We start from the raw sequence: 27,390 nt of genomic DNA, 5'->3' as shown, positions 1-27,390 counted from the left end.
TCTGTCCTGCTCCCCCGGGGCTGTGGGCACCAGGCAGTCCCAGGGCAGCTCTTGTGGGAGACGTCAAGTCAAGGCTTTCGTGGCTCAAGGATGAGGAGGCTGGTCCACCGGCTGGGGCTGTCCACCTTGCCCGCAGCCGCTTGGGCCCCACGCTTGGCTCCTGCCTGTGCTGTGCCCCAGTCCTGCCCGGGGCAGTCTCAGGGACCCTCTCAGCGGGCGGCCCTAGGCAGGTGCCATTCTGAGGCTTGGCTGACCAGGCCAGCAGGACCCTCGCGAGGGGCCCGGCTGCTCTGAGGCTGATCAGGCAGGCCCTTCTCCCCCACGGACGCTGAGGCTCAGAGACCCAGGCCTGGCTCGGGCCTTAGAGCCTTGGGCTGCACACCCCGCCCCCCCCCCCCGCTTTGCCTCGGCCTCCACCCCCTCCCCGCTCAAAGGCCCCACGCTTTGCAACCTCCCCCGGCTCGGAGTGGGCCCGTCGCCGCGGACAGCTTCTCTCCGCGCTGCCCCTGCCCTCACTGCCGCCGCCCCCCTGCCCTGCTGCCCAGCCCCCGGCGCCCGCCCCTCACTAACCTGTGATTGTTTGTGTTTTGCAGGCAGTTTCTTGATTCGGACATGCCTAGGTATCATTTGTGCCCCTCGGCTTCACCCCCGCCCCCAGCCCCGAGGTTTCATTTCGGCTTCTGGGCCCCTCCCACACTTGCTCCCCCCTCCTCGTTTCTCCTTTTTTCGTTTTGTTTCCTCGGAGTACCTTTCTTTTCATTGCTTCCTCCCATCACCTTCCCTTGGCTGAGTCCCTTCCGCCCCCACTCTTGATTTTGGCTGCTTTGGTAGTTTCCCGCCCTTGGTAGACACTGGCTGGCCCCCCGCTCCCCCACCTGCCCCTGAGCCTTGCCCACCCTCCCCCCCGACCCCCAGCGAGAGCAGGGGCCCCGCATGCAGGCGGGCCGGCCAGGCTGCCTTCGCTCCCCCAGCCCGACTCCCTGCAAAGTGAAAGAGGAACGAGGGAGGGGGGCCGTAGCGGGCACGGGTGGAGGGCAGATAGGAGCAGCCCGGCCGGAGACCTCCTCGCTCTGCGCCTCCCGCGCCTCGGGGGGCCCCTCGCTGGCCAGGCAGGCAGCTCCAGCCTCGTTCCCGGCGTGGCCACCACACGCCCTTTTGGAAATAGGGGGGCAGCAAAGTTGCGAAGGGCCCGGTCTCTGGACTGGCTCGGGGGGTCCCAGGTCCAGCCCCCTGCGTCACGGGCTCTTGGGCTGGGGACAGCGGGTCTCTCCCCGATTTGAGTGCGGCCCCGGCTGAGAGACCCTGGTGGTGGACAGCCTCCCAGACCCGCATCCAGACTTCATCCGTGAGACTCTAATCTGTTCTGAGCAGGGGGTCAAGGCGTCTGGGCGTCTGTAGACTGTGGCCTGAACTTGGGGGCAACGGCCCTGTGGGTGGCTGCTTTGAAGAATGAAGGCAGCAGCAGGAAGGCGTCCAGCTTGAATGTTTGAGCCTTTAAGCTGCAGGGAGTGGGGCAGGGGTAGTGGCTGCCCTTTTCTACGGAGCCCAGGGTGGGCCCAACAGGACCCTCTGAGGCCGCGTTCTTGTCCGGTCATGGCTGTGATGGGTCAGGACACGAGGGCCCTGTGAATATGCCTTGAGCAGTTGTAACTGAGGCCCCACAGGATGGCCAGCAGGCTGGGCTTCCCGTCGGGGTGTCCCCGCGGGCACACAAGCATATGCACCCACTCCAGGGCCAGTTCCTTCTCAGAGGCACCTGCAGGCCCTCCCTGGGGACACGTAACTGAGTGAGGCAGGGGCCTTGCCAAGGAAAACCGCAGTGACGGCTCTACCAGAGGAGGGTCACAGCCTTGCCAGGCCCAGAGCAGGGACGGGCCTCTCTCGCGGTCTGGAGGGCCTGCTGGAGGTGGCGGCCGGCTGGCCGGTCCTGGAGGTGAGCTGGGCTGAAAGGAGGCTGCCACCCAGACAGTCTCCCTGTTCTCAGAGGGCTTGGGGTGGGATCCCATCTGCTCAGGTTGTCCCTGGGGGGGACCCCGATGCAGGGGCCGGTTCGCTGATGAGTGGAACTTCCGGGACCATCGGCACGGTCCCATGGACGTGTGTGGCGTTTCGTTTGTTGGCATTTCCACAGCCAGGCCAGCGTTGCAGAGGCGAGGGCCGCTCAGGCTCGTCCTGGGCCCCCCGTTCAAGTCCCTTGTGCCAGGAGGGTTCTGGGTACAATGAAAGTGTACCTCGTGGCCAGGTGGAGACGTGGCACCGGGAAAGGAGGGGCACCCATCTTCCTCCTTCAGCAGCCCCCAGACTTTGCGAGGCCCTCCCCCTGCCCCTCAGCAGGGGGCTCTAGGCCCTAGTTCCAGAGGCGTGCGCATTGGCCCTCAGTGAACTTGGCCTGTGAGGAGAGGCGCAGGGACCGACAGCTTCACGGGCCCCTGTTCTGAGGGGCAGGGATGTGATGGGAGAGTCCAGTCTCGACATCGGGAGTGGGCTTGGGGCTGGGGGCTGCCCTGACTGGGCCGGGCAGCCTGGCTGTGGCCTTGGCTGGCTGGGTGAATGTGGACAAGGGGCAGAATCTTCTAGAACTTTGTCATCGTCCCCCCTCCACCCCCCGGTCCTCAGAATGGGCATTTTATTAGGCCCTGCCTGAGGAAGTCGTGAGATTAAGTGAGATGATACATGAAAAGCTCTTGTCAGGATCTTGCATCTTACCCAGGCTCACGCTCCTGCTGGGGGCACAGGGCTTCTGGGGCAGGAAGAGCCCACGAGACCCGTTAAAGCGCGGAGGTGCTGATGGGGAGGCTGGGGAGCAGGGCAGTCCAGAGTGACCCCCACATCCCGCCAGCCGCGGGATCCGATTCTTCCCCAGGCTGGTCCCCGGGCAGGGTCCAGGACGGGGTCTCGTGGCGCGTCCCCTTGGTCCTGCCCGGCTGCACCGTTTACGTGCCGCAACCCTCAGCGGTTCGTTCATCCATCACACGGGAGCTGCTGGGTGGGGGGAAGGGCTGAGCGGAAAGGGTCTGTCCCCGGGAAGCTCAGAGCCCGGCGGGGAGTTCATTCGTCCCCTCGCCCTCCACCCCAGGCCCTCTGTCCCTCTGGTCTGGAGCTCTCGCGCGGCCAGGTGGGCGACACTGCTCTGTGGCATCCGGACACTGAGCAGAGGCCCGAGGCTGAGGGGCGACCGCGCCCTCCCTGCACAGGAGGAGCCCCCTGCCGCTGTCCGGGGCTCGGTTCTGGAAGCCTGCCTGTCAGATTGCCTTCCCGGAACCTGGGCCGCTCCTCAAAGGGATGCTTTTTCGAGAAGCGTCCTTCTCAGAGCGGAATGAGTCTCGTTGAAGCTTGAGCGTCTCCACAGACGCCCTGGCAGGATGCCCTTTGACCCCGCCTGGAGCCTTGAGCCTTAGAAGTTGTCTAAGGCTCCCTGGGGGCAGCGGCGCAGGGGAGGTGGTCACGCTCGGAATGACCCAGCGCTCGTGTGGGGAGCCCTGCGAGTCCGGACCCCCCCGCGCCCGTGCGCACGCGCACAGGCAGGACAGACATGGCTCCTGTCCTGCCAACCCGAGGGGACAGGGACCGCCCGCCCGCACCCCGCAGTCGTCTGGCAGGACCATTGTCTCGGCCCACATGGTCACAGCTTTTTGAGCCAGAAGCGGGGTTGAAGAGAGATTTTACAACATAAGACGTCTTTGTTGTCAACAGAACTTGTCTTTGAGCGAGTTGTCAGTTTTCCCTGCGGGTCCTCGCTTGCTTGCGCATTGAGCTCTATGTCCGGGAGTGGAATTTGGGGTGATCCTATTTCTGGCCCTGCTGTCTGACCCCTTTGGCTGGAGGAGAGTCACCAGAGAGGACCCCTCCCCACCCAGCCTGAACCTGTCAGAGTCAGGAAGTCAGTGGGGGCTCCTGGACGGGCACCGGAGGCGACTGAGGGAGGGGCGCCTCGGTCCTGGACCCCGAGACTCAGCCCCGGAGGACGCCCAGTGGGGAGCTCTGCAGGAACCCCCGAGGGCTCTGCTATGGGTGTTGCCTGGCCCCCCTGCCACCCCTTTCTTTAACACGGGGCCCCCCGACGTGGCCTGCAGGCTGAAAGGTGAAGGTCCAGGATCCCGGCAGGGGCGGACTCGCTGGAGGGAGGAAGGGGCCATCCCTGCTCTGGGCCTGTTTCCAGAGGGTCTGCAAGATGCCAGGTGGGCCGGGGCTCTGATGCTCTGCTCAGGAGGCACCCACCCAGCATTTCTACCTCGGTGGGTGTGGAGCCCGAGAATCTGCATCGCTGACCAGCTGCTGGCGGTGCAGGTGGCTGCAAGTCCAGAGGCCCCAGGTCTGGGCCACACATCCTCCTTAGAACTGTGTCTGGGGGGTTGACTATCCCTGGGATAGAGTGAGCTGCCTGCAGGAAGAGGGTGCCCTTCCTGGGTGACCTGGTGCCCAGAGGGGTCCTGTGCCTGCTCACAAGGGGAGTCCTGGTGGGGGTGTCCTCGCTTCCCCATGGGGGTCTTAGTTTCTTGCCTGCCACCTGATGGAGCGGGCACCAGTCAGTGCCTGCCACACCCCATTCAGCAAGCTCAGGGCCTGCCACGGGGCTGTGTGGTCCCACGCGGGTGGGCTGCCCCTCTGCCACCTGCCGGGATGGGCTGGGCCCTCACACCCAGAGCACTGGCGGGAGAAGGAAGCCTCGGCCTCCTTTAGCAGCGTTTGCGGCAGCGCCGAGCCAGGCCCTGGGCCAGGGGAGGATCCGGGGCGCAGGCCTCCTGGGCCGCGGACAGGGCTCCTGGTGCAGGTTCACACAGCACGGCCCCCCTAACTCGCAGGAGGTCTTGCTGAGGCGGGGGCTGACTGCCCAGCATCAGTCCAGGAGACCGGGCACAGAGATGTCTGGTGACAGCCCAGGATCACCTGCTGTGAGGTGGCATTTGGAGCTGGGCTGTTCTGGGGCGGGCTGCCCTCTGCGCCTGGGTGGCAGCTCCAGGCACCCGGCTGGTCCTGCTGGGCATGGCCTCAGGCTCTCGCTGTGGAGGCGGGGAGGAGGGTGTGTGCAGTGCCCGGGCTGGGGGCTCAGAGTGGCCCCCCTCTCAGGGAGCCCCACCCCCTTGGGCCACATCTGAGCCACATGACTGGGGGTCAGCGGCCCTGAGGCTGGTGCGGCGTGTCGCCCACTGCTCCATGTCAGCTAGGACCGGGCCGGGTGACGGCGCTTGTTCTGACCTGAATTTCTTGTGTGTGTACACGTGTGTCCTGGCTGCTTCCGCCCTCAGCGTTTCGTTTGGAGGTGAACCTGGGTCCAGCGCCCTTTCTTCTCCGCTCACTCGTCTGTCCTCTCCCGACTTTTAGTCTCTTCTCTCCGACGCCTCCCGCTCTCTGCCCGTCTCTGGTCCCCCTCTGCCCTCACGTCCTTCCTGTGGGTGTCTGTCCTCGGGGACGTGTCGGCAGTGGCCCTGCCCTGTCCTGCTGCTTCTCCCGTGCCCTGGAGTGCACCATGGAGAGAGGGGTGGCCGTGGTGCTGTCCGTGACCCATCTTGGCCTCCCTCCTGCCCTCTGCCCTCCTGGGTGGGGCTGGCTCCTCCGAAGGGCCCGGCTGTGAGGGGCCTGTGCTGCGGCCGGCTGTGGGTGTTGATGTGTTTCTCAGTCGTGTCCGGGTGAGGGTGCTCGGGCGGAAACCGGGGGAGGCTGCGGCCGCCGGGGCACGCAGAGCGGCCACGCGGGATGGAGGCCGGTTCCCAGCTCAGACGTGACGTCCTCAAGGCGCGCGCCCAGCCTGAGGCCAGAGTCTAGGCTCTGCCACCGGATGGTCGCGTAGCAGGAGATGCTGCCCTGGAGTGGAGGCCATCGAGTCGCCGTGGCACCGACACCCTGGTCCCCAGGACTGCCCCGAGCTGCCCTCGGAGGGGTTTCTAGGCCACTGGCTCACACGCTGGTCATTCCTTTCCGGGTCAGAGACTGGGACAGAAAGAAGCCCCCATTGCCTGCTCTGTGCTACGTGGTGCAAGGCCACACTGTCTGCGAGGGGCCACCTGGGTTTCCGCCCCAGCATCCTCCTCCGAGGCCCCGTCGGTTGGTGGAGGAATGGCCATGGAGGGTTTCGGCAAGGCCGGGCATGCTCCCTTCGGGCCCCGGGAGGGACCGGCCGCCTCCTCGCTCAGGTCAAGGCTGGGCGGAGCCGGCCGCCCCTTCCCCTGGCTTCCCTTCTCCCTTCTCTCTGCTCCCGTCCCCTCCTCGCTGTCACAGCCTCCTTCCTCCTCCTCCTGCCTCTCCCTCCCCAGCCCCCTGTCCCCGCCTCGGCTCCAGAGCTTCGGGCTGACACCCCCACCCCCCACCCAGCGCGGAGCTGAGCGCTCTGGGCTCAGCCTGGGCTGGCATCCGGAGTGCCCCGCCCGGCCTGGTCCTGAGTTAGGAGAGGCCCGTCCTCCCTGGACACCGACACCCAGGCTTCTGGACGGGCAGCCACAGTGGCCCTCCCTGTGGGTGGCCCACACGCCTGTGTCTGTCCCTCTGCATGTCCCCATCCTGCCGCGAGCCGCCCACACGCCGTCGTCTTCTACCTGGTCTCTGCTTCCTTCCAGGACCTTTTACCAGTTTGAGGCTGCGTGGGACAGCTCCATGCACAACTCTCTGCTGCTGAACCGGGTCACCCCGTATCGAGAGAAGATCTACATGACGCTCTCCGCTTACATCGAGGCAAGAAGCCCGGGCCGGGGCTCCGCCACTGCCGCCCGTCCCCAGGCCTCCGCTGCTTGCCAAGGGGCAGTGGGGGTGCCTCTTACCTTCTCGGGGCTTCTTAAGTCCCTGAGTTAAATCCGTGTACTCTTAATGGCTCGCAGTTAACCACCTCTGCGATCTTTAGTGTGTGGGTTTGTCCTTGGGGTTCCACGGTGGCTGCAGCACCACCAGACATTGCCTCTCTGTTTCAAAAGTAGAGGCCTCCCCTTCCCCATCCCCAGGGTCTCAGGCTGGGATCTCCATTCACAGCACAAGAGGCTGGGGGCCTGTATGCTCCTGGCTGTGCACAGTTGTAAAGAATTGGGGTTCCGTGTTGGCAGCGTCAGCGGGACGGTGGAGGCAGGGCACCCCCCCCCCCCAGCCTGATTAACTCCGGCTGTAAGGCAGCCCCAGAGGCTGCCCCGCGGGATGAGGTTTGTTCACGCTGAGCGAGCACCAGCAGGGCCCCGCCTCAGCAGACCCAGGACACATCAGCTTTGTCGGCAGTCGCCCTGGGACTCAGGAAGACAAAAGATCGGGCTAAGGCAGCCCCTCCCTCGCTGTGCAGTAATTTCCTGGGGCATTTTGTTTTCAGAGTTAAAACGTGGGTGCACAGACAGGGTTGAGTCAGATCCTCACGCGGGGGAGCATGTGGCCCCGATTCCGCGGCGAGGCAGCTGAGGCCGGGTCTGGGATGCCGAGGGCCCCCTGCACAGACCTCTGGCCCCGGCAGCCCTGTGCCGGCTCTCTTACCGCAGGATTTGGCTCAAGCCAGGAGTAGAGGCCCCACCTGGGCCTGGGGCTGCCCCAGGGCCCAGGGAGGTCCCGTGGGTGCTGTGACTCCCGTGGTGCCCGGAGGAGAGGGGCCGGGGGTGCCTGGGGCAGGTGGCCTGGCCTGGCCTTACGTCCGAGCCCCCACCTGGCGCTCTGCAGATGGAGAACTGCACGCAGCCGGCCGTCATCACCAAGGACTTCTGCATGGTCTTCTACTCCCGCGACGCCAAGCTGCCGGCCTCACGCTCCATCCGCAACCTGTTCGGCAGTGGGAGCCTGCGGGCCTCGGAGAGGTGAGGCTGCCCGGGTGGGCGGGGGACAGCCCCGCGAGAGGGTGGACCCGCCCTGTTCCCTGCCGCCCCGGCTCCCGGGTCTGTCTCACTCAGGTCATCAGTGGAGGCCACCGGGCCCTTGTGGGGACAGTGATGTCACGCTCGGGGGCATGAGAGCCAGGGTCTGCCTGCGGGGTGCAGCAGGAGGGCCGGGGGTCCTGGGGGCAGGTCTTGGGGCCACAGGGCCCTGTGCTACTGGGACCGCGCACCCCACACGGTGGGAGAAGCTGGGGAAACAGCTGGTTGGGAAGGGGGCCTCTGGACAGCGCTTCTGGAAGAACGTGGGCTGAGCCTGTGCCTCTGGGGCGCTTGTGCCACCTGGGGAGCCGGACACCAGGACCAGCTGTCCCTTCTTGCACTCTGACCACTCACTCTCCGGGGGCAGGGGGGTCATCGAGGCCGTGAGGAGGGTGCCCTGCCCCAGCAGCCGGGACCACCGAGGGTCACCCTCACCTTCAGTGAGGCCCCCCCACTGTCCCGTGAGCCCTGCGTCCCGGCCACTCTGGGCACAGCTGGGAGGAAGGGGTGTGGGGGTCAGGACCCCATGGCCTTGGGCTGCCAGGATTCTGTCATCCAGGAGGTCACCCGGGGAGCGTGGGCCCCTCTCCGCCAGCAGATTAGAGGGGGGCCCTTGGGAGAACCAGGGGTCCCAAGAGAAAGGAGGCCTGACGTGTCTGGGATGGGCTCTGCACATGGACTGTCTCGTGGGGACCCTGACACCCCAGCCACCCCACACGAGGCCTCCTGGCCTGGGGCGCCGTGGGCCTCGTGCTCAGTGTGCATTTGAGGTGGTGAGAGTCAGGGCCCGTCTGTCACCCTGCCCGGTGACAGCGTCCCCAACCCTCCCTGCAGCAACCGCGTGACGGGCGTGTACGAGCTCAGCCTGTGCCACGTGGCCGATGCAGGCAGCCCAGGTAGGTATCTGTCCTGCTGTCTCCGCGTGGGGATGGCGGGGGCACTTTCTTGGAACCAGGGACTGAGTCCCCGGGGTCACTTGGGTGACCTTGGCCAACCTGCCATTCGGGAGGGTCTCTCACCTGGGGCCCCGATGTTCCCTCTGGAGTCACTGGGGGGCTGTAGGACAGTGTGGCCCAGACAGGCGGCAGGGGGGTGGCAGGGACGGCTGTGACCTCTGGTTCTGGGGGCCGGGTGGGCCCGCCCCCGTTGGGGGGTCAGCCCACAGGTAGAGCGTGTCCCCGGGTCCCTCCAGGGACACAGCGGCGCCGCAGGCGGGTGCTGGATACCTCTGTGGCCTATGTGCGCGGCGAGGAGAATCTGGCGGGCTGGAGGCCGCGGAGCGACAGCCTCATCCTGGACCACCAGTGGGAGCTGGAGAAGCTGAGTCTCCTGCAGGAGGTGAGCGCAGACGGCATGACCACCCGTCACAGGGCTCAGGGCACAGGACAAACGGCCACCGGCCTGGAACGGGAGGTGTACCCTTGAGCGCGACTCTCAGGCGTGTCGCAGGGACGAGAGGAGAACTGGGAAGAAAGGGGGGGCGGGGCAGGGCTGAGGCCCTTCTGTGGTTCCCGGCGGGGCAGCCAGTGTCCTGCCGCTGGGCACTGACCCCTGGCCCAGGGCGCAGTGGGGAGGTGGACGCGCGAACCCATGTTCTGCCTCTGGGCCCTTCCCGAGAGACCAAGGCCGCGGGCACACGCCCCCCCAGGAAGTGGGCGCGGGAACGCTCTGTCCGTCTGCTCACTGTGGGCGCTCGAGCCGGTCTGTGGGCTCTGGGGCACACACGCGGGGCGGCCTGACCGGTGCTCCGAGAGGCCGCCCCACCCCGGCGGGCGCAGAGGTGAAGCCGCGCGCTCTGCGGCGCAGGTGGAGAAGACCAGGCACTACCTGTTGCTGCGGGAGAAGCTGGAGACGGCGCAGCGGCCCGGCCCCGAGGCCCTGTCCCCCGCCTCCAGCGAGGACTCTGAGGCCCACAGCTCGTCCAGCGCCTCCTCCCCGCTTGCAGCTGAGGGCCGGCCGTCGTCCCTGGAGGCTCCCAACGAGAGGCAGAGGGAGCTGGCTGTCAAGGTGGGTGGCAGGTGGGCAGTACTGGTGCCAGTGACCCTTCAGGGCCGCCGGGGCCTGGGAGAAGGACAATCCATAGAATCACCTTGACCCTGTCCCCCCCCAACCCACATTGGAACTGGGGGCCTTTTACAACCTGCTGTCTCAAGCAGTGACCTCCCCTCTCCTGAGTACCTGTGCTAATGGGGAGCTCACCACCTACAGCCCTGTGTGCTGGCAGGGGGGCCTCTTGCACTTGGACGCTGCTGCCCCCGCATCCAGGCCCCAGACTGCTCGAGGAGGCTTCCTCCACGGCCCCATCCCCGGAGAGGTGTGCAGGTGTGCCCACCTTGACCCAGGGCGCCCAGGCCCTCAGGCAGTGGCTGAGCCAGGTCCTGGGAGGCTCCTGACCAGGCGTTTGCTCTCCCGCAGTGCTTACGGCTCCTCACCCACTCCTTCAACAGAGAGTACACCCACAGCCACGTCTGCATCAGCGCCAGCGAGAGCAAGGTGGGCGGGGCCCACAGGGGCCCTTGGCACCAAGAGCGGGCAATAAGGGTTTGCTTGGAGCCTGCCTCTCAGCTAGAGGGGTGCCTCAGGGCCAAGGGGCTGGGGTCCGTGCAGGGCGGGCAGCCAGGGGTCAGCTGGGTCCTCTTGGCGCCCTCCCGGGCTCCCACTCTCTTCCCGGGCCCCTGCCCGGCCCGGCCCTCACCCCGCTGCCTCTGTCCTGGGCTGGCCAAGCCTCCTTCTTTCCCCTGGGCAGCCATCCTGGCCCTGCAGCCCTGTACCCGTCTCTAAGCTGGGCCAGCTCTTGTGCTGACCCCCGTGGAGCCCTGGAGGCTGGCCCTGCACTGCATCAGGCCCAGAGCGCCAACCTGGTTCCAGCCGCGACCAGACCTCCCTCCCGGCTCCCCGGCCCATCACCGGTCCTCGCGCTGGCCCGCCCTTGTCCTCTGCGCTGGCCTCTCCCTCTCCCTCCCTGTGCCGCGGCTGTCAGGCTGCACATCCCAAAGTCGGGGCTCAGAGATGCCACCTTCCCGCCCCCACCCGGCGGTCCTCCCGCCGTCTTTGGAGCTCACAGCCTCGAGTCACCCCTTAGGCAGGTAGAGCCTGTGGTCCTGGCAGGCCGGGCCGGGGGCTCACAGGGGCTGGGCCAGGGCCGGAGCCTGGGAAGAGGGTCTGGCTGGCAGCTGGAGTTGGGGGCACCCTGAACGGGAGGTAAAACGTAAACAGAAGAGCCGCTGCAGGGGTGTCCCCTCCCACAGAGGGCCCCGAGACTGCCCCCCAAGGGCTCGCTCTCCTCCACAGCTCTCCGAGATGTCTGTGACCCTGCTGCGGGACCCGTCCATGTCCCCTCTGGGGGCGGCCACACTCACCCCCTCCTCCACCTGCCCCTCCCTGGTCGAAGGGCGGTACGGAGCCCCTGACCTGAGGTAAGTGAGCTCCCGGCTCCTGGAGGAGCTTCCCCCCCGTGAGCTGACCAGTGACATCTAGGCCAGGGCCGGGGGGAAGGTTCTGCCCGGCCAGGCTGGCGGGACCTCGCCTGAGGTCATTTTCTGCTAGAGCGTAGATTTACTGGGAAGTCAGGAATGAAACCAAAACACGAAACAAAAAGCCCTTTTCACGGGCAGCACTTAGTGGGGCGAACAGGGCAAAGCTGGGCCCAGAGCCCTTAAACCCGCCTGACATCCCCTCCCAACGCTGCAGACACCACTCCTGTCTGACCCATCAGATTTTAGCTCCAAATTTTCTTCTTCTTCTTTTTTTCTTTTTGCCTTTTCTAGGGCCGCACCCGCTGCATGTGGAGGTTCCCAGGCTAGGGGTCTCATCGGAGCTGGAGCCGCCAGCCTACGCCACAGCCACAGCCACGCCAGATCCGAGCCACATCTGCGACCTCCACCACAGCTCGCGGCAACGCCAGATCCTTAACCCACTGAGCAAGGGCAGGGACCGAACCCGCAACCTCATGGTTCCTAGTTGGATTCGTTAGCCACTGAGCCATGACGGGAACTCCCCAGATTTTCTTTTTGAAAGAAAAAGAATTCCTGTCGTGCCTCAGTGGAAACAAATCTGCCCAGCATCCGTGAGGACGTAGGTCCTCAGATCCCGCGTTGCTGTGGCCGTAGTGTAGGCTGGTGGCTACAGCTTCAATTTGACCCTGGGCCTGGGAACCCTCAGGTGCCGCGGGGGCGGCCCTAAAAAGCAAAGCAAAGTAAAAGGCATCAAGCCCTCTGGGCAGCGTCCGGCGCTGGGCCTCCTTGGCCACCAGGCTGGTCACTCTGGGCCTGGCGGCTGCCGCAGACCAACAGCTCCCTCCATGCAGACTGTCCCTGAGAGTCGAGTCGGCTTCAGCTGAATTTTGGAGATGGAGGCTGGTGCCGCTTTCCCGGGGTGGGCGGGGTGGGGGGGGTGTCAGGACACCCAAAGGGAGAAGGTTCCACGTTCGATAGGATCCCACCTGCCTGCACGGCGTCATCCTAGGATCAGGCGGGCATGGCGGGCAGACCGAGAAGGGTGCCCGCAGCAGCTCGGGAATGACGCTGGCCGTGGGGAGGCCAGTAAAGGTGGCTCCCGGGCTGGGGAGGAGCCTCCAGGCAGGAGTGCAGTGGCTTCCCCCCCGCTCTCCCAGGACCCCGCAGCCCTGCTCCCGGCCGGCCAGCCCCGAGCCCGAGCCCCTGCCGGAGGCAGATTCGAAGAAGCTCCCCTCCCCTGCCCGGGGGGCATCGGAGGCCGACAAGGAGACCCCACGCCTGCTGGTCCCCGACATCCAGGAGATCCGGGTCAGGTGCGTGGGGTCCCGCCCCTGCGAGGACAGGCAGGCCGCCCCCGACCTAGAGTGGGGGAGCTCCGCGCCAGGGGGTCAAGCAGGTGCCACCCCCCAGAGGCAGGGCAGGCGTGGAGAAGGAGCAGACGTGAAGGGCAGGAGGAGGACCAGAGCTAGGGCTGGGGGCCCCGGCTGGGGACCTGGTGGGCAGCTGCGGACACGGGGTTCGGATGTCCCCCCAGCCCGATCGTCTCCAAGAAGGGGTACCTGCACTTCCTGGAGCCGCACACGGCCGGCTGGGCCAAGCGCTTCGTGGTGGTGCGGCGGCCCTACGCCTACATGTACAACAGCGACAAGGACGCCGTGGAGAGGTTTGTGCTCAACCTGTCCACGGCCCAGGTCGAGTACAGCGAGGACCAGCAGGCCATGCTCAAGGTGCGGCACGGCTGCGGGGCCCCTGGGGCCGGAGCGGGCGGGAGCGGGTCCTCCTCTGCGGGCCCTGTGGCCGCTCGCTGCCCCACTGGGCCGTCCAGGCCGGTCTGTCGTGATCGAGGACATCGGGGTCAGCCTCACCGTCCCTCTGCCCCTCGTGTCCCAGGGTCACTCTGCCCAGCCCCGGGGCTCCTGGTCCTGGTGCCCAGCGGCGATGGGTGGGGCAGACACAGCCTTCTCCTGTTGGACGGCTGACCACACAGTCCTTACCCTGGTGCCTGTAGTAGGTGTCACCAAGCCCTGTAGGGCTGGCAGGGCAGTGGGCTCAAGAGCCCAGGCTCCTGTCCCCCTGGCTTTGCTTCTGCTCCTCTCTAAGCCGGCGGTGGCCCAGGACATGTGCATGAGGAGCCCCGACTCCTCCTGGCTGGTGGCCACAGTGCCCACCGGGCACTGACTCCCTGTCAGGGGAGCAGACCGTGTGAGCTCAGCCTGCCATGCTGCGGGCCTGGCCTTGAGAGAAGATGCCAGGATTCCTGGGGCCTGGACGACACGTCTGGACCAAGCAGCTGAGCCAGGGTCCCATGGGCAGGGACCTTGGCTCAGGAGTTGACGCATCCCTCTGGGACACAGAGCCGTGACAGGGCAGCCCTGGGGCACAGCCGCGGGGAAGAGACGAGACGGGGGTCGTAGCTCAGAGGCTCCGGAAGGGCTCTGGGCAGGGAGGCTGGCGCAGCTCTGCCCTTCCTGCAGGTCTTTGCTCCTGCTTCCCAGCCCCCGATGGTCCCCGGGCAGCCCCCTCCCCTCCTCCCCAGTCCCTCTGGGGTGGCGACGGCAGGAGCTGAGCACTGAGGGTGGCTGGCTCCTCACGGCACCCCCTTTGCAGACCCCCAACACGTTTGCCGTGTGCACGGAGCACCGTGGGATCCTGCTGCAGGCCAACAGCGACAAGGACATGCATGACTGGCTGTACGCCTTCAACCCCCTCCTGGCCGGGACCATACGGTGAGCGCCTCCCGCGGAGGGTCGGGGCCGTTCCTGACCACCCGCGTGCCCGTCCTCAGGCAGCTGCGCCCCACGACCTGTGTGGATCCCTGGCACTTTCAGGACTGGGCCCACCAGGGGGCCCGAGTGGGGGGAGCTACCGCCCGCCGGTGGTCAGGCCGGGGGCCAGCAGGGACTCGGTAAAGGAGCCGGGGCGGGGCGGGGGCTGCTGCTCCCTCCGGGTCACACGGACGGGAAGTGGAGATGAAGTCTCTGGGGGGGTGGATGGGGGAAGCGGGTGCGGGGCCAGGCTGCGCCTCACGCCGGCATCCTGGCGCCTCCTGCCCACCCTGACCCCCACTTCTCTCCCGACCCCGCCCAGGTCCAAGCTCTCCAGGAGGAGGTCGGCCCAGATGCGGGTCTGAGCCAGCGCCCTCCCGGGACAGCCAGCAGGCCCGACCCCGCTCCCCCGTCCTCGTCACCATCTGTCGTGTCACCCGCCACCCAGCCCTGCCCCCGCCGGACAGCCCAGGCGCCCCCTCCTCCTGGGGACGGCGCGCTGGGCCCTGCGAGCCCACCTCTGGCCAGGGACCTACCACACGACCCGTCGTGCTCCCAGCAGAGGCCGTGTTTGTTGCCCTTTCTTCCAGAACATGCCCTGGGTGGGGAGAGCTGGGCGCCGCCCGGAAGGCTAGAGGGCGCCAGGCACAGGGGCACCGCTGATATTTTTTTAAGTATAGACAGACTTCTAATTAACATACGTTAGTTAGTGACATTGAAACAGCCCCTCAGAAGTTAACCCTAAGACTGTGTTCTATTTATAAGTATTTATTTCTAACCCTCACGTAGACCTGCAGGGCGCAGGGGCCCCGCCCCTATTTGTTCCCACACCCAAGGCACAGGCCGGGTCGGGGCAGCCGCCTCGGGGACCGTGGTGAGGAGGCATCTGGACAGGCTGGGCACCTCCTGGTTGGCAGCCCGGGAAGTGCACCTGCCCGGGCCGGAGCTGAGGCTTCTCCCCAGCTGCACGTCGGGCAGGCCCCGGCCCAGGGTGGTGTGTGTGTGCGCATGTCGGGGCTGACGCCCGACGTCCCAGGAGCCCAGAAGGCGGTGCGCGTTACTTGTAGCAGGAGGTGGGGCCCACATGTCACCTGGACAGCGGCCTCCTGAGATGCACGTGTCCAAGATGACACTGGCAGCGTCCCCGGGGAGCGCATGGGAGGGGAGATGCCGGGCTGTGGGGCTGGCCTGGTGGGAACAGGAGGGAGAGGGGCAGGACCCACCTGGCTGGCCGGAGGCAGGAGGCTGGCTCTGGAGGCAGTCGCGGGTGACGGTCCAGGTAGTGAGAGGTACATGGTGCGGCCCCTCCAGCCGCAGCGAGACGGGGCTGAGCTCTAGGCCACCGCCGGAAGAAATCTGTGACCTCTCCTGTCGGCCCCAAGAGAGGAGTTTCTGTGGGGCCCGTCGAGACATGTGACCCTTGGGGTCAGGTGAGCACGGCCAGCGCTGGGGTCATGTCAGCAGGGGGCTTCCTCATGTGTCTGAGAGTGCCACGTGCGTCCCATCCTGACCTCTTGTGACATATCCATTTCGTCCCCTGTGCGACCCGTGTCTGGGGCAGGAGTCAGCCCCGGGCTGAGAGTCTGTTGTGTGCGGTGCCCAGGCCATAAACCCTTCAGAAAAACCACAGGCCTGGGGTCTTCAGGGCCCTGTACCTACCCCCATGGCACAGCTGGCCTCCTGCAGCTCAAGGAAAATAGTGCCCCAGCCCAAGACCCGTCCCCGCCATGGCCCCTAAGGGCAGCAAGGGTTCCTGTTCTGGGTTGAAATCAAACACTGTGCAGAGAGCTGGAGGCCTGTGCTCCCTCTGGGTGTCCCCTGGGGTGCAGGCCGAGACGCAGAGAGTAGGGGTGACAGCACCCTGGGAACCAGCACGCCCTCTGGCTTTTACGATGGCCTGGAGGGCAGGGAGGGAAAGCAGGTGGGGGAGTTTCTCTGAGACCAGCAGGTCCGAAACGCAGGGAGGTCAGAGCTGCCAGGCCTAGGCCACGGCCCACTCAGGTCAGCCAGCCTGAGGCTGTGGGCCCTCTCCCCCAGGGCACAGGTGTCTGGGGCCAGCCAGCCTGCAGAGCACCTGCTGAGGGGGGCGGGGCTGAGGGAAGGGGGCCTCGGGAGGCTTTCTGGAAGCCGCCCCAAATTCAGGAGCCTCCGTGACCATGGAGGCCTCCAGGGCTGCTTCTCGGCCTCATGCTGCCTGGGCAGTGAGCGGGAGCCAGGTGTGGGCCACCTGATGTCCCCTACCCGTCATCACTTCCTCCCTCAGGCCTGCTTCAGCGCCAGCTCCTGGCTCTGAGTCCAGAAACACGGAGTTGCTGGGAAGAGACTCCCGTCGAGGGGTCGGGAAGGCTGCTTCTGCCCGGTGCCGTCTCAGCCAGGGGGAGGTGGTGTGGGACTCGGCTTCCGCATCTCGGATGTGGGAGGCTGCTCTGGAGTCCCCGAGGGGCCTCGGGTCGTAGGGAGCCGTCAGGAGAGCCAGGGGCTGTGTCCCGCAAGTAGGGAGGGAAAGGAGGATCCAGAGGCATGTCTTGGACCATTTTTGTTTCAGCGCTTGATGCCGCACAGGCCGCAGCCTCGTTTTGTTTGAGGGAGGGTCGTGCTCCCGGGGAGGGCGCTCTGTCCTCCGGGGAGAGGTGAGCCCGCCCGCAGGGGCCCCAGGGAGGGAGACGCTGGCTCCCCGCTGTCGGGCCCCACCCTGGTGTCACCCCGCTGGTGTCCAGGGTGGGTGTGGAGATGCCTGTAAGTCTCAAGGCCTCCTCGCTCTGAGTCCATAATGTAAGGCGCCAGCGTTCCGGTCACTGAACACACACGCGCACACACGCCCAGGACGGCTGCGGGGAGGTCTCCCGCCAGTCCCGCCCCCCCCACCCCCCCGCCGCCAGCACCTCTGGGGCTGACGTGACCGGGAGCTTGAGGAGGGTCCCTTATGGTGGCTGATGTCACAGACACGCGTGGGCTGCTGCCCTGGTCCTCGGCGGCTCTCTCCAGCCCAGGGACCCCAGAGGCCCCTCCTTTATCCCTGGGGCTGGCCAAGCACTCCCCGGGAGAGACAGGAGGCTGGGGCCTCTTCCCAGGCCCGTGCTCCCTGCAGCCAGCCGTCCCCTGAGTTTCCCCGTGGCTTGTACATATGTGGTTGTGTGGCACACCCAGCCCCTGCACCGTAACTGCCATCCCGCTGTGACTAGTTCCCTGATGTCCTAAACCCAAGCGTTAGGCTCTAGGCTCCTGTACCGCGTGTGTGCACTTGAGGCTCTGTCCGGTTAAGAAATAAACATGGCTCTTTATGCAACACCAGACCCTTGGGTCTCCGCTGTGGTTTTGTTTTTGCATCGGGTCTTTTTGCTGGGCCTTAAGGAGCCGCAGGGCCAGGGGTCCAGCCCAGCCTGGAGACAGCACACACCTCCCCAGGGGTGAGGCAGGGAGGGGAGGGCCTCGAGGGGTCAGAGGTGCAAGAGGGTGTTTATTGTGGGAGCACCTGCCTGTGTCCTCCAGGTACCCGCAGGTATGCCAGCCGCGTGTCCAGACAACCTCAAGTCCTTTTGTGTGGTCGACATTACCTCGTATCATATGCAGACAAAGATATTATAAGAAAATAAAACTCTAGGCCAATATCCTTCATCAACATAGAAACAAAAATCTTCAGTAGCATTTTACCAAACTGAATGCAGCAGCACTTAAAAAAAAGGTTGATACCTCACGACCAAGTTGGGTTTCTCCTGAGAATACAAGTTTGGTTCACAAACCAATCAGTGTAATTCGTTATATTAAATTAATGAAAGAAAAATCATTATTATCATCTCTTCACACAGGAAAAGTATTTGACAGAGAGTTCCGTCGTGTCTCAGTGGAAATCAATCCAGCTAGTATCCCTGGCCTTGCTCAGTGGGTTAAGGATCCGGCGTGGCTGTGAGCTGGGGTGCAGGTCGCAGATGCGGCTCGGATCTGGTGTGGCTGTGGCTGTGGTATAGGCCGGCAGCTGCAGCTCCAATACAACCCCTAGCCTGGGAACCTCCGTATGCTGAGGGTGTGGCCCTAGAAAAGACCAAAAAAAAAAAAGAAAGACAACCCCACCCCAATCCATTGCTCATTAAAACTTTAAATAGATGACTTCCTTAACCTGATAAAGGATACCTGTAATAAATCTATAGTGGACATCTTACGTGTACCAAAACGGGAATGCTTCACGCTTAAGATTGGAAACAAGACAAAAGCTGTCCTCTGTCACCTCCGCCCCCCATTCAGCGTGGCCGTGGAGAGCCCGACCAGGGCAACGGGGCAGAATCAAGACAGAAAAGGCGCACAGATCAGAACGGAAGAAGGGCACAAGCTGTCGTCAGGGAAACGTCCCGCGGTCGAGGGAAGCAGTAGGGTGACTAGGAAATGCGGCAGGTCCTGCTGTGGTTCAACGGGATTGGCGGCGGCGCCGGAGCTCTGGGCTGCAGGTTCCATCCCCGGCCAGGCACCGTGGGTTAGGGAGGCAGCATGGCTGCACCTGCAGTGTAGGTTGCAGCCGCGGCTGGGATTATTCAACCCCTGGCTTGGGGACTTCCATATGCCGAGGGTGCGGCTGAAAAAAGGAAAACATGAAAATCTTCACAACACCAACTTCAAAGACACCACGTGTCTCATCCCTCGCTCCTGGGGGCAAAAATTGCAACCACTTTGGGGGCAGCTGTGACTGCACCTTAGACGAACAAGCACTCATCCACCCTGAGGTCTAGAAAAACTCTGTAGGTATTTAACCCCCCACCCCAAATTGAAACATTTCTCTGCAAGGACCTATATGTACGCGCTGATTACTTGCATTCGTAGAGAAAAAGAACAAGAACCTAAATGTGTGTTTATCATCAGGAAAGTGGACAAACTAGTTGGGGTTCATCCGGAGCAACCAAGGAACAGGACCCTCCGCCTCCCCGGCGGCCCCGGACTCCGTTCCTTGCGACTCTTTCTGTGGTGATGGGGAGCAGGAACGAGACCCCTCTGATTGGGGCGGGATCGACGGGCAAGGGACCTGAGACTTTCTGGAGAGACGTCCTTTCCAGGAAAGGAGGGCGACCGGGGTGTTCGCATCTGTCCCACGGCGGAGGTTCGCGCCTCACACATTCAGGGGTGAGCTGAACACGCAGGGTGGCCTGTCTAGAAATAACTCGCTCATGCCGGTTGTTCAGGGTGGGTAACCACGGGGCTCCTGCGGGGGCTCTTGAGTGTTCTGACCTGAGCGGCCGGGTGGACAGCTGGAGAGCGGGGCCCCGCTGGGAGTGGGGTTACAAACGGGCCAAGGGCCACCCGCTCCCGGAGCGGAGAGAGCCCCCCAACGGCACACGCCCTTCTCTGCCTGAGCCCCGAGGGAGACCCCGTGTTGTCGAAAACTGTTGAGTTTTATTTAAACCAAACCGAAGGCTGCGGTCCTGAGCGCAGCTTCCCAGGTCTCTGTGTCCCAGAGAAGCGGGGTTTTCAGCACAGGTTCCTGTCTTGTCGGAACAAAACATCAAATGAGTCAGGGATGCGTTCCTTCGAGGTTTCAAACGAACGAGCAGCCCGTGCACGTCCAGCACGTCCAGCACGTCCAGCGTGGCCTCTGCACCCGGGAAGGGAGTCTCGTCACCCAGGGAGCACCAGCACCAGCATCCCGGGAGGATGAGGAAATCGGCCTTTAACGGGGGCCCGCGTCCCCTCTGGTCGATGCGCCCTTTCCTTTAATGACGAGGCAGGTGGACCGCAGCCAGGCTGTCCCAGGCGGCATAAGAGCAGGTTAACTCATGCCTAAGCCAGAGCGACTTCTTCCTACCTCAGCAGGCAAACATGTCTTTCATCCCTGGCTTCTGTGCACCCAGCTGCCAGGTCCCTGTGATTTCCAGAACATTCCCTGTGACTCTGAGAGGGTGGGGCCCCGGCAGGAGTCAAGGACAGGCACCCACACCCTAGGCCGGAGTCTGGAGGCTTGTCCGCCTTTCAGGGCGAGGTCTGGGGACAGGGGATGGGTGGGGGGAGATCCATGGCTGCCCCGGGGACCTTCCTCCTGGGGTTGAGCGCACCCTGCTCCCACCTCTGGGAGAGTTCTGAACCTCAAATCATGTACCTGGACAGCTAAAAACATCAGCTCCTTGTCCCAGGAGCTGGGTCCCACCCTCCCTGGGTCTGGGTCGCCAGGTGCTGGGAGGGAATCAGAACAAGGGGACCTGACGGGGTGGGGCCGGGGCAGATGAAGGGCCCGCTGCGCAGCAAGACTGGTTTTGTGGCAAGAGCACAGGACGCCATGGCGGGTGTGAGCCCCCAGGAAATGTGCTGTGACTTGCCTGGGAGGCGGTGCCCGACTGGGGCGAGGGTGGCCGGGCCCGGCTCTCACCCTCCTGCCGGCGGTGGCGGCCACCGCAGGACCTTTGGGACGGCTCCCTGGGGAGGAGGGGGTGTCGTGGTGAGGGGTGGTCTTTGCGGTCTACTGAGGGGCACGTGAGGCACGGCAGGACAGGGACGGGCTGTGAGGGAGGCCAGCAGCTGCTGCAGGGCCTGGGGGTCTTCCAGGTGGGCACCGGGTGGGGTGGGGGGTGGGGGTCCCCTGTACCGTGTCCTGAGGGATCTGGACACGGGCCTTTGCCCCGCGCTCGGAGCCCGCCTTCCCAGCTCTGTCTGGCCTTCTGCAGGGGATGGGGGTTGGGACATGGGGCACGGGAGGTGGCATTCTTCTTCCACGGGCCGGCCTGCCCTGCTGATCCCCCCGTCCCACTGTGCCCTGCAGGGCATGGCCAGTGACAGAGCCAAGTCCCAGAGACCTCAACTAGGGTTTTCTTTTCTTCTTCTTCCTTTTTTTTTTTTTTTTTTTTTTTTTTTTCTTTTTAAGGCCACGCCTGTGGCATATGGAAGGTTCCAGGTTAGGGGTCAAATCAGAGCTGCAGTTGCAGGCCCACACCACAGCCACAGCAACATGGCTCATGGCAACTCCGAGTGAGGCCAGGGTTCGAACCCACATCCTCACAGAGACTCTGTCGGGTTCCTGACCCGCTGAGCCAGTGGGAACTCCTCGACTGGGCTCTTCAACAGCAGGTGCCCCTCCAACCCCAGCTCATCCCCCGCCCCGAAGCATCCCGTCCGGGGTCCCTTACTTGCCCAGCCCGGCCCCCTCTCCCTGCTGCTGGACAGGCCTGCGGGAGGGGCTCAGGGTCCCCTGCCAAGCTCCCCTCCCCTGTGGCCTCTGAGCCTCGCTCAGCCTGTTCCCTTGGCCTGGAATGACCAGTCCACCAGGAGTTGCCCAGGGTATCCAAGGCAGCCGCCCCAACATCCTCAGCAAGGCCCACTCCTCCTCCCTGGGCGTCCGCTCCTCCTTCGGTCATGGGGTCACTGTGGGGCGTCCGCAACCATGACCTAAGGCCTTAGGTTCTTGCAGCCTAGCCAGTGTCCAGCACAAAGTCACCAGCAGATCCCAGACTCCCAGTCCCTCTGGACTTGACAGCCACGGCCCTGCGACAGGCCTTCAGGAAGGGGTCACCCTGGGCGCGACTGGGGTGCTGGGCGGCAGTCCCAGGGACGCCCCCTTGTCCTGGATGGTCTCTCCTCCAAGGTCCTCCCATGCTGGGAGCTGAAGGAAGGCCCTGAACTTCCCAGGCAGCGTTCAGCTGGGCTGACTCGCAGCTTCTTAGGGATGCGCTCTGTGCGCTCCCTCCAGGCAGAGAGGAAGTGCACGCCAGGCGGGCCCACTTCTGCAGGTGCAGCTTCCGCGTGTCCAGAGCATGGCTGCTGGGGCGCCCGCAGCTTCCTGGTGTGGGGACACTGGGCCCCAGCACACAGCTGCCTTCGCTGAGGGAACTGCTGGCAGGTGAGCCAGATGGCAGGCAGAGCCAGGGACCCTCACCCAGGTGGGGACAGGGCCCAGGTTCAGGGAACTGCCAGGCTGTGCCTGGGTGTGAGTCACGGAGCCCTGGTGGCTCTGATGTCTCCTGCCCTAGGAGGACGCCTGGCCGAGGGGCGGGGCTGGCGGTGCCGAAGCAGGTGTGGTGTTCCCATGGCCAGCGGCCCAGGTGGACCCTCCCAGAGCCCCCGGCTGAGGCCTGGGCAGCCAGCACCTGACACGTCAGCTCAGGTCCCCTGCTCAGCCCGGCTCACCGAGCCTCAGGGCCGATGGCCGGTCTGAACGTGTCCTTCTCCTTCTTCTGCGCCACCTTCGCCCTCTGCCAGGCGGCCAGGCGTGCGGCCAAGGCCCTGCTCTCGGGGGGTGCCTATGCCCACTTTGCCCGGGAGGTGGTGGGCGCTGCCCAGCTGGGGGCCTGCTGCCTGGAGATGGGGATGCTGGTGGAGATTGGCCCCTGGGCCAGGGGCTTTGGGCCAGACCTGCTGCTGACCCTGCTCTTCCTGCTCTTCCTGGCGCACGGGGCGACCTTGGACGGGGCCTCGGCCAATCCCACCGTGTCCTTGCAGGAGTTCCTCCTGGCCGAGGCCTCTCTGCCCAGCACCCTGCTGAAGCTGGCAGGCCAGGCGCTGGGCATGCAGGTGGCCCGCGCCCTGACGCGGCTCTACTGGGCCTGGGAGCTCAGCGACATGCATGTCCTGCAGCACCTCATGGAGGCGCACTGCAGCTCGGCCCTGCGCACGGCCGTGCCCCACGGCGCGCTGGTGGAGGGCTCCTGTGCCTTCTTCTTCCACCTGACGCTGCTCCGCTTCCAGAACAGTCATCCAGTGTACAGGGTGCCAGCTGTGGCCCTGCTGGTCACTGTCATGGCCTATACAGGTGAGGCTTGGTGGTCTGTCCCCCGGGGCCCCGGGGCCACTCCGCACACCTGCACTTGTGGATGCCCGGGAGAGGGGCTGCTGGCTGAGGCGCCACAGAGATAGGGTGGCCAACTCCTGGGTCCTTGGTGGGGATGGTGGCCCCCTGGGAGGGACACGGCGTGCTGGGCTAGGACTCCAGGCCCCTGTCAGGGCCGTCCTTCCTATCTGGGTCTGTCCACACCACCCGCTGTTCCTGTTTATCCCAGAAGGTCTATACCCAAGGCAGGTGGGGCAGCCAGTGTGGTTGCTTCAGAGCCCAGGCTCTGACATCCTCGGTCTCCCCTCGTAGAGGGCCCAGGCCGGTCCTTTCTTCCTTACCGGCCGCGTCACCTACCTGCTTGGCCCACGTGTCCCCGCCCCCCCGGGCAGCCCTCTTATGCCCCTTTTCCTTGTCTGGGGTCTGTCCCCCACCAGGCCAAGTGTCCTGACCAAGCCCTCCCGGGACCCTCAGCCCCTGTGGACACGGCCCCAGGCTCTCCCCCAGGCCGAGCCCCAGCTCTGGCCCTGCTCACAGGCTGTGGTCAGCCCGGCCCGGGGCTGAGGGACGCCGCCCTCCTCCGCATGTCCCCATCGGGACAAGGGCAGGGACGAGGGCATGAACGAGCCCAGCTCCTGGCTTGGGTCCCAGAAACCCAGTACAGTAGGGCCCGTGGTGGGGATGCGGGGGTGGGTTGGGTCCCAGCGGGAACTGGGGCTGCAGGCAGGGGTGCGTCTTCCCGCAGCTGGGCCCCTCACGGCCGCCTTCTTCAACCCCGCCCTGGCCGCCTCCATCACCTTCCACTGCTCCGGGCACACCTTGCTGCAGTACGCCCAGGTGTACTGGCTGGGCCCTCTCACAGGTAAGGGCAGAGGGGTCCCTGGGGGCAGGTGGACGAGGCAGGCCCTGGGCAGCAGCTCACACCTGGGGAACAGGAATGACACGCAGGCACTCCAGGGGCACCCACCCGCAGGGTCCCGCTCAAGTGGCGGGAGGCGATTCAGGGGCTGCTGGTCCCCAGGCGTTTCCTGGCCGTGGGGTCCTGAGGGGAGGGGAGAGGCCAGGTCAGGGCCCCCGTGGGCTCCGTGACGTAGATGCCGGGGGCCGGGGGGACTCTTCCTCGGCTGCAGCTATAGCCCCACAGGAAAGGCTCCCGTCTTTGAGCACCTGGCGGAGGGGCGTGAGCGGCCCATCTTGGTTTGGCCACTGTCACAGAGGGGGCTGGAGCCAGGAAGGAAGGCGGTAGGACGGTGAGAGGCAGACCCTCTGAGAGGGCTGAGCAGACGGGCAGGGACGGCGCCCACCTGGGGGGCTCCCAGTGTCCAGTTCCCATGGGGGAGGCCACCTTGCAGCCCCCGAAGCTGGAGGGCTGCCCTCAGCTCGCCGTACCGGAGGCCCTTCCTTCCCAGTAGGTGTGTCTGAGCAGAGGTGTAGCAAAGGCCCACCGGCGGGGTGGCTGCCGGGCGAGGTCATGGCACTGTCCTCAGCCACAAGATCCCTGGGATTCTGGCCCCAGGGGGGTGGGGGGCGGTCTGAGGCCCAGGTGGGGGTCCCGCCCTCTCCTGCACCAGCTTGCAGGGCCTTGGCCCCAATGAGCTCCCCACACCCTTACCGGATGGGTCATTGGGTGTCTCTGGAAGCCTCCTCCCACGTCTGTCTACAACCCGGGGAGCAGCAGGGAGCACGGCCTCGGCTTCCGGGGCAGCGGGAAGGGGGAGAGAAACAAGAGGGGCCTCTGTCTTCCCTGGAAAGATATCGCTGTTGTAACTTTGTTTCCATTGTGTCACTGCCTTGGGTGCATGTCGTCCTAGGAAATGCACCAAGATAAGCCCGGGTCCCCTCTGCCAGGCAGCAGCTTCTCTTGCAGCTGAGCGCTCAGCGGTGTCCGCCTCCAAATCACGGGCTTGAGGGCTGCGCAGCACCGCTCAGTGTCGGCGGCCACCCTGGCCCTCCCTGTGGACAGGAGGACTGGACCTGCTCCTCGGCTGCCTCCGGCCCGTGTCCTCCGGTCCTGTCCTTGGGGATGGCAAAGGTCCCTTGGGGGCGGCAGGCCGTCAGGCTCTACGTGGCGCTACCAGCGTCAACTCCTCCCCGAGCGGAGGCCGCCTGTCCCGTGGGAAGGGTGGTCCTTGCTTTTCTTGCGCTCAGTGCTCTAAGCACATAAGTTTCACAACTGTAGCCCCCGCGTGCCCGCTGTCAACGTCCCAGCGATGTACGGACGATCGGGCAGCCCCTGGGCCCATCCTCTCTCCAGCAGCCCCAAGTTGTGTCCTCGGCTCCCTGTGCCCTGGTCCTGAGAGGGGTCCTAGCGGGGACATCAGACCTGGGCGCTTGAAGCGTCTAGGCTCTGACCCCACTTGACCGCCGTGGGGGGTGCGCGGGGATGGAACTCTCCCCCTGGGATTCCAAGGTCCCTCCTGGCCCTGGCCCAGCCGGCGCCCCACAGCAAAGCACCTGCAGGGTTCCCCGGGGGGGGGCGCCCGTCTGGGTGGGGTTCTTGCCGCCTGAAGGGGAGGGCCTCCCTCCCTGACCCCCTGGCTCCGGGCTCGTCAGTCCTGCGCTGCCTGGGCTGGGGTCACTCCCTCCACTCCCTGGGTCGGTCCGCCTCTTCTCACAGAACAGTCCCCCTGGACCGAGGCCACCCCGCCCCACGCAGCCTCGTCGTGACCTGACGACGTACATCCGCCGACATCTCCTTTCAAAGAAAGTCACACTCTGAGGTTCCAGGGATGACCTGGATCTGGGGGGACACCGTTCAACCCAGCCCAGCCTCTCACTCCAGAGCTGCCAGGGCAACGAGGGCGCCTAGGAAGGCTGCGGAGAGGGGCGGGGCGACACCTGGTTGCCACGCCCACTTCCTTCCTGGGTGGGCGGGGCCTCCGCCCCGGGGGCGGGGGCGGAGTCCGGGCGGGTCCGCACACGTCTTTCCAGCGGCATCCGGCTGGCGTGCGGGGCCTGGGGCGAGCGCTTCCCGCGCAGACCCGCCGTCCCGACTCGCAGGCTGGCGCCCGGTGAGCCCCCCTCCGGGGCCTGGGCTGCCGGCCGCTGAGACTTTGGGGGCGTCTCGTGGAAGGAAAGGGGCTGTTTCCCGGCCTCCGCGTCGCGGTGGCGGCTCCCCTGATTCCGCTGGCGTCTGGCGTCCGCTTGCTTTTCTGCTCCGGACCGCGAGCTGCCGTCTCCTCCTCTCCCCCGTCCTGGTGGGCTGACACCGTTCACAAAACCGCTTTCGGGCATTTGAGAGCAGTTTCCGGGAGCAATCCTTGCCCAAACGGTGTGCGCTCCGTTTACCGACCTTGTCGGGTTCAGCGAGGCCGGAGGCCGCGCCCCCTGGCGCTGACGGGGGAGGGGCTGCCCTGGGCCGGCCGCCCCCCTGGGCCGGGCCGCCCGAGGATGAAAGCAGGTGCGTCAAGAGGGGCGTGGGTACATGTGGGCACAGGGGCCATTCTGCGGAGCCACCGTGACTAGAGGTGTCCCTGGAGGCCAGGCCTGGCCAGGGTGCCCTGACCTTTGCAAGAGCTGCTGGTGAGGCCCACACGCTGCAGTTTCATTCCTTCAAAGACTTACACCAGCCTAGGAAAGGTGCTTTCTTCTCCTGCCGTCCCCCGACCTGGACGGCCCGGGGGGGTTAGGGCCCTCCACTCCCGGGGTTCTGAGCAGAACCTGGGGAGGGAGGCAGGTCGGCCCTGACCCTCAGCGTCCTTGCTCTTTCCCAGCCCAGGGCCCCGCCCACGTCTGTCCTGTCCCACCCCCCAAAAATAGCCACCCCCACAGGTGACAGGTCACCTTGCTCAGGCAACCCGGGAATTGAGGCGGAGACTCCGGACCTCTGTGCAGGGAGTGCTGGGCCCAGCTCCCCAGAGCACAGCCCTGAAGTGCATGTGGTTCTGATGGCTTGTCCAGGCAAGGGCCCCCTGGCCTGGGTCTGTAGGCCCCCGTCCTGTGCAGGGCCTGGAGGTGAGCGTCCTGGTCGCCTTGTGCTGCAGCGAGCCCTCTGGCGTGACACTTGGTCTCCTGCAGGGATGGTCCTGGCTGTCCTGCTGTATCACGGCCACCTCCCTCGCCTTTTCCAGAAGAACCTGCTCTACCGTCAGAAGAACAAGTACCGCACCCCGAGAGGGAAGCCAGCTCCTGGGCCCGGAGTCACCCAGATGCCTGCCGAGGGCTGCAGGGGACGGGGGCCTGGCCCGCGAGGTGCGGGCAGCAGCTGCTGAGCCCCGGGCCGGGCATCGCATGAGGACCGGCCCTGGCTGGACCCTGGGGCCTCCCGGAGCTGAGCGGGGACCAGACCGGCCCCCACCTCCCCGGAAACCACTTGTCAATAAACCATCCCTGAGACCTGCGTCTCCCCAGGCCTGAGAGGCTTGTGACGGGCAGGCAGGCTGAGGCCGGGCCGCGGTGGGGGCGCCTCCTCCCTCTTCCCAGCAGGCCTCTTGCCTCTTCTTTACAGAATCAGAATCGAAGGTGAGAGAGGGGAAGGGCTGAAGGCCCCGGGTGAGTCGGCCGGTCCCGAGCGCACCGGAGGCGGCTGGTTGCAGAGCTGGTGTCTGGACACGCCCCGGCGCCCACAGCCCCAGAGGCGGAGACCCCGGCAGAAGCCGAGACCCCGGCAGAAGCCGAGGGTGGGG

At 65.5% G+C, this 27,390-nt stretch overlaps 2 protein-coding genes across 51 annotated transcripts in view; both read left to right on the top strand.

The window, feature by feature from the left end:
* The window catches only part of KIF1A (kinesin family member 1A), an 84,344-nt gene extending 67,022 nt beyond the window's left edge, over nucleotides 1–17,322 (top strand). For 15 of the 50 annotated variants that reach the window (XR_014830313.1, XR_014830303.1, XR_014830301.1 and 12 more), the window contains 12 exons: nucleotides 6,552–6,666; nucleotides 7,621–7,754; nucleotides 8,646–8,707; nucleotides 9,004–9,149; nucleotides 9,618–9,818; nucleotides 10,227–10,304; nucleotides 11,103–11,227; nucleotides 12,424–12,579; nucleotides 12,801–12,993; nucleotides 13,874–13,992; nucleotides 14,354–15,461; nucleotides 16,295–17,322. Coding sequence is in view for 27 of the 50 variants with exons in the window: in XM_085000767.1 (XP_084856893.1) it covers nucleotides 594–620; nucleotides 6,552–6,666; nucleotides 7,621–7,754; nucleotides 8,646–8,707; nucleotides 9,004–9,149; nucleotides 9,618–9,818; nucleotides 10,227–10,304; nucleotides 11,103–11,227; nucleotides 12,424–12,579; nucleotides 12,801–12,993; nucleotides 13,874–13,992; nucleotides 14,354–14,396 (1,399 nt within the window). In the remaining 23 variants the exon portion in view is untranslated. Of the gene's footprint in view, nucleotides 1–593; nucleotides 621–6,551; nucleotides 6,667–7,620; nucleotides 7,755–8,645; nucleotides 8,708–9,003; nucleotides 9,150–9,617; nucleotides 9,819–10,226; nucleotides 10,305–11,102; nucleotides 11,228–12,423; nucleotides 12,580–12,800; nucleotides 12,994–13,873; nucleotides 13,993–14,353 lie in introns of all 50 variants that reach the window. The other 35 variants (XM_085000767.1, XM_085000758.1, XM_085000756.1 and 32 more) reach the window with 3 other exon arrangements.
* A 4,802-nt stretch (nucleotides 17,323–22,124) lies between these two features.
* AQP12 (aquaporin 12) lies at nucleotides 22,125–27,186 on the top strand. The gene is made up of 3 exons (XM_021075513.2): nucleotides 22,125–22,747; nucleotides 23,511–23,627; nucleotides 26,783–27,186. The coding sequence occupies exons 1-3, from the start codon at nucleotides 22,141–22,143 to the stop codon at nucleotides 26,974–26,976; spliced, it is 918 nt and encodes a 305-aa protein (XP_020931172.1). The 5' UTR covers nucleotides 22,125–22,140; the 3' UTR covers nucleotides 26,977–27,186.
* The last annotated feature ends 204 nt before the right edge of the window (nucleotides 27,187–27,390 follow it).

Source organism: Sus scrofa, chromosome 15, assembly GCF_054392235.1.
Source record: "Sus scrofa isolate SSC_HxYL_T2T_F1_AM1 chromosome 15, Sscrofa_HxYL_maternal_Yorkshire_Landrace_v2.0, whole genome shotgun sequence".
Taxonomy (NCBI): Eukaryota; Metazoa; Chordata; class Mammalia; order Artiodactyla; family Suidae; genus Sus; species Sus scrofa.
The sequence above is the reverse complement of the archived record's forward strand: the minus strand, read 5'-3'. Positions and strand labels throughout refer to the sequence as shown.

Coding starts and splice junctions, on each gene's coding strand:
- AQP12 (XM_021075513.2), top strand. CDS start 22,141: ATGGCCGGTCTGAACGTGTCCTTCTCCTTCTTCTGCGCCACCTTCGCC. Junction 22,748..23,510: donor CACTGTCATGGCCTATACAG/GTGAGGCTTGGT, acceptor GTCTTCCCGCAG/CTGGGCCCCTCACGGCCGCC. Junction 23,628..26,782: donor CTGGCTGGGCCCTCTCACAG/GTAAGGGCAGAG, acceptor GGTCTCCTGCAG/GGATGGTCCTGGCTGTCCTG.